Source organism: Lepisosteus oculatus, chromosome 9 (genome assembly GCF_040954835.1).
Source record: "Lepisosteus oculatus isolate fLepOcu1 chromosome 9, fLepOcu1.hap2, whole genome shotgun sequence".
NCBI classification, from domain to species: Eukaryota; Metazoa; Chordata; class Actinopteri; order Semionotiformes; family Lepisosteidae; genus Lepisosteus; species Lepisosteus oculatus.
Genome location: NC_090704.1, coordinates 28,328,189 through 28,338,394, shown reverse-complemented (window position 1 = coordinate 28,338,394; position 10,206 = coordinate 28,328,189). Strand labels below are relative to the sequence as shown.

Sequence of the window (10,206 nt, the reverse complement as noted above, 5' to 3'; positions counted from 1 at the left end):
AAGATCACACTGAAGTAGATAAAAACAGTAAATACATGCACATACACAAAAGGTACTTCCCTGGGGTTAGGTATTACTTACAAAAGGCAGATCTTGGGATTTAAATGTCTGGGATGAGTTTAATCACACTAATTAGAAGATATTGTCTTGCCTTCCTTTTAAATTAGAATACAACAGCATGAATAGAAAAACAGAAACAGGCTTTTAACAATAAAGTGACATTTTTATTTGTACAATAAAGAGACTTTCGTACATTATTCAAAACACTTCTTAAATACTGAAAAATGTGTACTTCCAAAGCCGAAAATGGCTCTGTTATACGCTGCGCAGCGTTTTGTTCATTTTTATTTTTTTTATTAAAATTTATTTTAAATATATACAGATAGCATCTGCAAAATGCATTCTAGACACATAATATATACTTTACCAATTACATATCTTCGTGTCAATACAGAAATAAAACTGGAAGGATTAAACTTGCATGTGCAAATCAATAAACAGGATAATAAACTCTCACTAAATCTGTCCAACTAAACTGAATAATTTTGTTTTTTTGTTAAAATTACATTTTGCACAGAAAATGAAGCAGCATTCAAGTCAAGTAAGTCTTCATACTGCAGAAGCTTGGAATACATTCACAATCTATAGGAATAAATTATTTAAATGTGTCTTCATTCACAATTATTTACATCAATACTGCAATTAGACTGAAAATTACCGTATATTAGCTTTCTTATATAGAGCTGTATTTTAAACACATACAAAAATGACATTTTTATATTCATATACATATATATATTTGTATAACACAAATCCACAATTACTGTAGAAATAATTATACATGTCAGATACTACAGCTTTCCTTCTGTGTCCTGAAGACATTTCCATCCACTGTTGTAGTGTTTATAAAATTTCACAATTTGAGCAAAGCTAAGTATACCAATATATTAGAAAGAATTTACCTGAAAACATTAAGTAGAAAAAAAATGTTTATCAAAGCTTTCTATAGTTATGTTACATTTTTTCATCTTACTATTGTAATTTACTTCTTATCCAAACTTCAGTTTGGTCAATGGCACCATAGTACCTTGTACCTAATGTACCTAGCTAAGCTAGACACAGATTTTTCCAAGGCCTTTTTATAGGGCTAGAGCTTATTAGTGCTTAGTTTTGCTCAAAAAATGTCACATAAAATGCTACATTTGTTTACGTAAAAAAAGTAATATAGGTTTCTCCAGGGCTCTTTGTTCATACACCTTTGATAGAGATTATATGGCACCAATTGTCACTATACTGATCTTTCTTTGCATATTGAAGACCTCTTTATTATTCAAGTTTGAAAGAAAAAATTAATGAAAAGCACATTTAAGTGTATCCATTTAAAAACACAAAAGAACTGTTTAAATTGTTGAATGTATCCTAAGACAAGTATAAAACCTAGTGAAAGCATGCATTAAAACCTGTGGCTAGAGAATTGCCTCAGTAAGGTAATGATTTTAAACACCTGTCTATTGGGGTTTTTTAAAGCTAACTTAATTTCTTGGGAAGTCCTTATAGCAGTACAAACATGACTCTAGCATGACTGTGCTGGTATCGCAGACAAATGATGGCTCCCCAGGCCTCTGACCTTCATGAGCACTTGTCTAAGGTGAACCAAAGTGAAAGAACACAAATTTTGTTCCAAATACTTAAAGCAGAATCTTGCGTCAAATTTACAGAACAGTTTTTAGATAGACGCACCCATTTTCTCCAGACTCTATACTTCCCACACTATTCCAGAGACATCATTATCATAAAACCTGAAAACCTTGTTAATGTGAAGCAGAAGGAAAAAACCCATACAGCAATGCTATCTCAGTTTATTTGAAAATGCCTTGGTTCCTGGAGATATGGTATTAAAATTTAGACAAACTTTGAAACCACCTGTAGAAAATAGGTGGTATAGTCGATGCGTCAGAGCCATCTGGCTGTGAGGCTGACATACAGTATTGTCACTGAAAGAAGTCACTGGCTCAAGCTGTGATCTGTACTCTGGCACCTTGTACAGTACATGAAGAACTTTAAATGGAGGATCACTTGCCTTCAGTGCTCAACTCTCAAAGACCCTTCCTGTGTGCAGGAGGTTGCCCAGGTGCCAGAAAGAAACATGTGGAGGAAAAGAACTTGTTAAGGGGTATACTGTAGATTGTACCACAAGGCACTTATCACCAATTAAAAATGTTGTTACTGCTGCTGCTTTTAAAATCAAGAGTACAGGGCAGGTAAAGTTATTATGGTAAGAGATGGTCACTCATACAGGGATTTCTACTGCACTCTTATACAGGACTGTCCATTAGAAAACTTTTAGGACATCTGTGTGTGTCCTTTTTCTTATGCATTTCAGGAAAATATTTCAAATATACAATATCTTGTTTCTAACTACTGTTTCTGAGGTTTTCACCAGAGATGGTGTTTTGGTTAACAGCTCTTTGACGTAAATGTGTTGCGTATTATGAAAAATGACACATCCTTCACATCCTCATACTACAAATGAGTAATGCTGAGTGCTGGGTAACTACTGTTCACCCCATGGCTGCCTCCTCTTGGTCCCTAGTGTAGATTAGAGCTTTGTTTTAAATGTTGGCATCCAGGGGAAAATGTCATTGCTAAGTTCTGGAAGTTAGGAGACTAAAGGAAGGGTGGAAGTTAGGAAAAAGGCACTACCCAATCAAAACACCTAGGTAGTATAAGAGATCTTTCAACATTCAGGACAACAGATTTTGTTTAACATTTTCTTAACAAGCTGGAGAGCCCAATTATACAAAAATGAATTGAAACAGAAATGAATGAATGAAAAAAGCTGGGATGATGTGTGGTGTGGTTAGGCTTTTTCTTTGATAATACTGCTTCCTCTATGTGTGGCGAATGGCACATTTATGAACATGGGGGAAAGAGTAAATGAGGCAACACAGAAAAATGCAAGAACACTGTAAAGTGCACCTGTTCTACTGGGGGATTAAGATTTCAATTTCTGAAAACTATTCAACAGTAATTTGGAGTTAATTCTTAACAGATCAGTTTTCAATAAACGTTGAAATCCACCTTGCAGAAAAATAATAATCTATTTCCATAACAATGAAGTGTACAGTATAGTCTTAAATTTATGTATGTGTTTTTCTCACTTTTAGGAGAGTTTGAATTTTGTATTTGTTAATGTAGCATACTGGCCACTGACATAAGTATGTGCACAATATAATAACTGCCGAATAGTTCAACAAGTATCACAGAAACGAAAAATAAAAATCCGAAGTTACAATTAGTAATAAGAAAGCTTGTTTCTGTTGTTTTAGAGCCTGGTATATTCCTTTCTCTAGGACAATGCAAGGTTAGTATATTGAGGTTAAACATACACTTCATTTATATAACTTTAGAAAGAGGGAGGAGATGTCTTTTTAAAGGATCTTTTTATTTCCTTCTTGCACTGTTTGTGTCAGACAGGACTCGTAAACCCAAGCAGCAGCTAGAAGTCTCCATGGCACCTCTGCAGACCTGCACAGAGGATGTTCTTTATACATAGAGCACTGATATTCCTGTTCCTGTAGGGCTTTCTGGTTTCCTTCCCACCCTGGACTCTTTGTGACTTTATTCATAATCACTGGTACTAAACTTTGTCTTTAAATTATCTGCTTGCTTGTTTAGGCCCATTATTTCTGCAATCTGTCCTTGATCTACAATATACCTGCCTTCAAGTAAATTAATTCCAACAGTTTCAGCTTGCAGAGCAATATAGAGTCTCTCCTCTTATTAAGAATATGCTCCCTTATTGCTATCTTTCTGATCAGTTTAGGACAGACAGAGAGGAGTATCAAACACCCCCACAATGGAAGTTTTAAATTTCAGATAACAAACATGAATAAAAGGAGCTCTGAAACTTATAATCTGGAACATAGTTGTTAATTTTAAAATCCTGTTCAACTAAGTGCTGAAACTAGGTTCAATAATATGTCTTGTATAGAAAACGGTAATTAATTAGCCTGCAACTAAGAACTTGTCCTAAAAAAAAGACAGGACTCATAGGGTCATAAATAGATACACAGGTTTGGGAAGGACTGGTCTATATTATCAGTGTTTCCAGGTCCTGCAGGACATTCCCTATAACTCTTGATGCACTGAAGCTCTTCAGGAGTACAAGTGACTATCACGGATGTTAAGGAAGAACAATGTGGAGATGTGCCACTCTTATCCTGCAGATGGCACTGTTACACAGTCTAACTTGTGGCAAATATGGAACTCTTACGACACTCAAAGCAGATATTCATCAACATTAAACCCATTTTTTAAAATAATTTTAAATGTATATCAAAAGGCAAACCAAAAGAGGGGGTAAAATATATACATATATATTAATATCCAAAAGGGTATTTTTGATTATTTTTAAAATCTTTTAAGATATCCTAGAGGGTTTCCGTGGGGCATCTATAAATTCTATATATTTAAGAAAATAGCATAATACTTTTCTATGTCTTTCTTCATACAGCTCTCTTATACTCCTGTTTTGTAAGTTATAAGTAAATATATATTTACAAAAGGCATATACAAAGTTGAGGCAGTGCTTATGGTGAATGTAATTCCTAAACAGCTTGTGTGCTTTCGTGCTCTCAAATCTAAATGAAACCCTACTTAGAAAAAAAATACATAAAAATGTTTTTAAAAAATCAAAAGCCAAAAGAAAAAAAATTGCACCAATCCACAGCCTCAGGCTGATAGATATAACTGAATTCAATCACATTTACATTAAATTTGAAACCTTGTGTTCTTTATATCCATTTGTAACACTATTAGATATGTATCCTAATATACATTTGGCACTAGTATTTGCCATTGGTCCAGCAATTGGCAAATGTTGTTCCTAGATAAAAATGAGTTTTGATAACTTGGATATAATTTTAAATGTCCCTTCCATGTGAAAAGTAATGCTGCGATAAAAAATATTTAGGCTGTGTTCTCTCTCAAGATTACCAAGTCCACAGTTTTCTGGAAACTCTTCAGTAAAGACACAGCCCTTTCATGTTCCATGTGCAAAAAACTATGTCCGTTGGCCTGCAATGCAAGAATGAAGCACACATCAATAACTGCAGCACTGGAAAACAGATCATGCCAGCAAAGGGATTCAGGAGCAGGCCGAACTCAGCAGAGGTAAGAAGATACAATGTTGTCAAGGAGGAGAAAAAATGAAAAAGACACACAGTAAGACAGTACATGCTGTAAAGGAGAAAGGGGGAAAGAAGCTGGTTTTTAGAGGTCTTTTCCTCAGCTAACTCTGTATCTGTGGAGAGAGCAAATAAGTTTCTTTGTCTGACGGCTGTGGAGTGGGTGTCTGCTTCTAATTTCGCACATTTAAAGCAACACAAAGCCTAGACAAGCCAATAACACAGGGGAGAGCTGTACTCCCTGCATGTTATTATGGCACAGTGAGCTACAGAAGTTCCATGAAGACTGCACTGCCAGCTGTCCAGTTTGACTGCTAAGGTTGTCATCAGGTGTCTGGACTGCAGTTTTACATTACACTAACAGTCCTGGGAATTCAGCAGCTTCAGTAAACTTCAGATGTGTACGATACATAGCAGAAATGTAGATCTCACATAAAGGCACATTCATATCCCTTTTCATATCCATATTGAGGATATATAAATAAGTAGTGTATTCTGACAAAACAAAGTTTGGAAACAACAAAGTATGCGCAAGATCTATGAGTTGGGGGTGGTCATTATTTTTCCACACACCCTGTCAAAATATAATGGGATACACCACCTTTTGTGCTATATGTTCATATTCTGAGCTGCTTGCAGATTGAGATTAACACTTTGAATACAGTATGTTGATTGAGAACGTTCTTGGTTCTGGATTGCTCTGTCCTTTTGAGAAGGAGGGATGTGACTGAGTGAAATGAGCAATCCAGTGCACACCTACACACCTTCTGAGTCATTTGTTGTTTCTAAACATTGATATGATAGGGAATACATGCAATTCTCCTTCTTCATGTATTTAACTATTTAGCTCAAAAGAGTTAGAAAACATGAGAACTAAATTCTTCAGCTGAAATTTGCTCCACTAAGGGTCCTGCACATGATTGCTCTCATGGTGAAAACACAAAAACACAAGTGACAAAGAAGCCTGTGAGATGCAGAACAATAGGCTAAGGTTAGTTGTAAGACCAGGTGAATCTCTTTTATAGCCATACATTATGCAATTGCCAGATGAATCGCTAAAAAACATTTTGAAAGGCATTTATGTGGTCATTTCCCAATGTCTGTCATTTTTATCAAATTTGTTATGGCTGTAACCTTGACAAAGCCTGGTCTTGCAAAGATACTGTACTGTAGTTTGTGGACAGCTGCCCCAAGGAAACGCTACATTTATTAAAAGCAGAACTGAAGGTGAATAACAATACAATATGGGCCCATCTAATACAACAAAGCACAACATGCACATCTGGAGAACAAAGACAGCTGCATGCAAAGCTTCTACTGGCAATGTGGTGTAAAGGACCATCTGGGAGACTTGGTAGACAATGTGTTATGATGGGAAACATGGTTACCTTTAGGATTTTATCTCCAGGTTGAAGCACGTTGGAGGCAGGTCCGTCAGGCTGTACCCTAGTAACAAAGATACCCTATAAGTCAAAAGTGATATGAGGTTAGGAACCAGATGGTAAAGATTGTTTTAGAATCTTTGCCTTTCAGTCTGGATCTTTGTTGTAAAAGTGTAACTGATTGCTGCTGGCTAGCTACTGTATATTGCAGGTTGTATACTGAAAAACTAACACAAATAGGTGAGCTCATTGAACAACTAGAATGTGTACTGATACCTGATAAAATTTAATAAACTCTGTTCCCTAGAAAGAACAGAAAAATGAACTCAATCACATTTATAGGGAGACAGTTTCATTGTGCAATTAGTATGAGTCTTGGTATGGCACTTTTTTTATTTGCTGCTATTGTTTGATTTATGTGGCACTCTGGTATGTTTAAGTACCAAAATAAGATGAGAAATTAGCATTAGTTAAAAGTGTCTTTAATGACTCAAGTAAGCTTATTGATAGTCTCAAGGCAGAAATTATAAGTGCAACAATCCTTGCAACTATTTGTGATTACACAGTAATCTAATATAAATCTTCAAGCACACCCCAGTCAATAGAAAACATTAAACATAAATTTGCTTTTAGGTAATTTATATCTCAGTTTTTCTCTTATTTCATGTACAGTATTTGCTTGGAGCATGTCTTTCTAAATGGACTGTGCACAATTCTCTCTTATTCAGTGCTCAATTTCTCTTTGCCAGCATTAACAAGTTAAGAATTTGAAGAAGGTTCTAAAATAGGGCGCCAATTGATACATGTAAAATGATCAGATTAGAAATAGCTTTAGAGAATATCCAGTACCTTGCAAAAGAATTAGGAACCTTAATATGGTATTTCAATTTGTGAAATTATAAAATACATACACATTTCCTTAACTTAATATTTTATATAAAACTTGAAACTGACAATTTCCAAATTCCAGTCCATTTTAGGGAAAAAATTAAAGAAAAAAACAAAAGTTGATTGCAAAAGACCTGTGAACAATATTTGGTAGAAGCACCTTTGACAGCAATTATAGCACAAATGCTCTTGTGTAAGTCTTTGCCAGTTGTTCATCAAAGTCGCTGACTTTATGTCTCAGTTTTGGGTCCTCAGCAGGTGTTTCTCCACGATTTAACTGTAATTAGTTCTATGTTCCATGTCTTGATAAGCTTCGCAATCCATGCTGATGAAAAGTACATCCACAACATAATGATTCCACCACCATGTTTGATAGGAGGGGCAGTCCTGACTTAGTGATGTACTATGTTTGTGTCAGATATAATGCTTTACATTCAGACCAAAATGTTTCAGTTTTGTCCTGTTTGACCTTTTGTCAGATATTTGCAAGTATCACTCAGCTGCTTTGCTGCACACCTCATGTGGAATTTAAGATGGGTTATTTTATCATGTCAAATACATGTCCTCTATGTGGAGGGAGCAGGTTATTGTTCATCCATGGACAACATGGTTTTCCCATGTTCTTCAGTTTCTTTAGTCACTGAACTGAAAGTAACTGAAAGTACTCAAAGTAAGCCTAACCAGTTTCCTGTTTGTCCAGCTACTCAGTTTGGGGGAACAGCCTAATCAAGGCAGTGTCAGCATGCTGAAAGAGATATTATAGGTCTTTGAAATGTATTTATACCCTTCTCCTACTCCTTGCATTTACAAAACTTTGACCTTGAGTTGCTTTGAGTTGGTCCATGGTCTTAATGTTTGAATCTTTGCTTGAAATTCACAAACTGAGAGAACGTACAGAGGTAGGTATATTTATTCTGATATTATATGAACCAAACTGAGGCCACTTGACTAATTATGTCACTCGTTAAGGTAATTTTGTGCACCTAAATTCATTTTGTTTTGCCACAGCAAAGGGTTTGAACTTACACAACCTTAATTTTTACACTGTTCTTTCATTTTATATAATTACTTAGCACTTTTATTTTACTTCTTTACTAATATATTATTTTTGTGATATTTCTTGTGTACATAAATATTATTGCTACTTCAGTGTCGTGAAAACCAGAATTACAGCAACAAAATGTGAAAATTGTGCAAAGGTGTGAATTCTTTTGCAAGGCACTATATGAATTATATTAAACAAATGGCATATGGGAGAAATGCAATACATTATCCAAATCAAAGTACAATTTCCATACGTTAAATAACTCCTTAAAAAATGCTACATATTTCATTTAGATTTCTATTTAGGTCATACATTTTGCTAAGCCAATTCTGGGAACATTACTACTTGGTAAGAAACATTTTTGCCAAATTACATTATATATATATATAATACCTCTTTAAAAAATCAGAATAGAAGACAGTACAGTCTACCATTACATTACATGATTTGTTAATAAATATCTAGAATAAACAGGTGAAAACTGCTAAGGAGATGACTAAACAGAGCTTTTTGATCCAGTGAAAGATTTAATGAAAATTCGAAATCTGTGTAACCCAAAAACACTCTTTATGTTGTCCCATTTACAGATTTTACAGAAATCGGGAGAAGTGTTTGCTGCACAGCCATGAAGTTTTACAAATCCACATTCACTATTCTTTGTAATAAAAACAATCTGAGCATGGGCATGTGTGCACAAGAACAAAATTCAGTCGCAGCTTGTGCTGTTGAGGGCTGAATGAGAACGGCTCTTGAGACAGTGGTGAACCAGTTCTGTTTCAAAGTCACCTTGCTGTGCCCCCCAGGGGCTGCACGGCTCTCAGTCAGTGTTTTCCAGAGATATGCTCGCATAATCCTGTGCTACCAGATGGCAACACAGTAGGCTGTATGGTTTGCACACCTTTTCTTTCATTCTTAAACTTTCTTCTGTACCAGTTCTGTATTTTCCTAAAGTAGGCTGTTTCGAAACGGTCTGAGTAAACATGGAATGCCCATTGTTTCCCAGAGGATTCCAGAAACATTCAACTCCCCTATGTAAAGGAACGGTTCTTTTGGCATTGCAATTCAGCTTGGAGTTTGTGCCTCAGAGCAGTGGTCATATGTATTTTGTTTAGAGTTTTTAATCATATGTGATAATTACTTTTTAATTGATCTGATTGCTTTTTTAGACTTTTGCTTGCCCTTTTGTTTACTCAGTCTTTATTAAAAAAAATATTAACAATTTTTTATATCGAGCACATTAATCCAACAATTAAACTTGCAGACCTTCATGCAGTCTCTCCTTATTCTCTTCAAATTTAACAGGAGTTGTCTGTCTTATTTCTGTACAAACAGCTCTTAATATGTGATCAGTTTACACAGGTGTGAATAGAATACTCCAGCAAAGAGCAGTTGTGGATCCACTATTTCAGGGAACATACAGTACTTAAATGGTGGCAGTTCTGAATCTCAGAAATTGGTTCAGGGTTGATGCCAATTACAAATTCCATTCAGGTTTTTAAGAAAACAAAAAAGACAGCTGAAAACACTCTTCAAAATACATCTTGAAAAGAAAATGGAAACCAATTAGCCTGTGACCAAGAACAAACCCAGCCAATACAGGTCTTCCTCATGACTACTGTTGGGAATTTCTCACTTGGAAGGGGATTTTAATCTAGGGATTGACTGTACACTACATACTGCAGTGATTCCATGACCCTAATCG

General features: G+C 35.4%; 1 protein-coding gene across 11 annotated transcripts in view; it reads right to left on the bottom strand.

Moving 5' to 3' along the window:
• Positions 1-202: 202 nt before the first annotated feature.
• Positions 203-10,206, bottom strand: part of lrrc7 (leucine rich repeat containing 7) — a 299,324-nt gene continuing 289,320 nt past the window's right edge. For 10 of the 11 annotated variants that reach the window (XM_015356564.2, XM_069194325.1, XM_015356565.2 and 7 more), the window contains 2 exons: positions 6,578-6,652; positions 203-5,079 (listed from right to left, as the gene is read on the bottom strand). In XM_015356564.2, coding sequence (XP_015212050.1) covers positions 4,972-5,079; positions 6,578-6,652 — 183 coding nt within the window. In that variant the 3' untranslated portion in view covers positions 203-4,971. The remainder of the gene's footprint in view (positions 5,080-6,577; positions 6,653-10,206) is intronic. The other variant, XM_015356574.2, reaches the window with a different exon arrangement.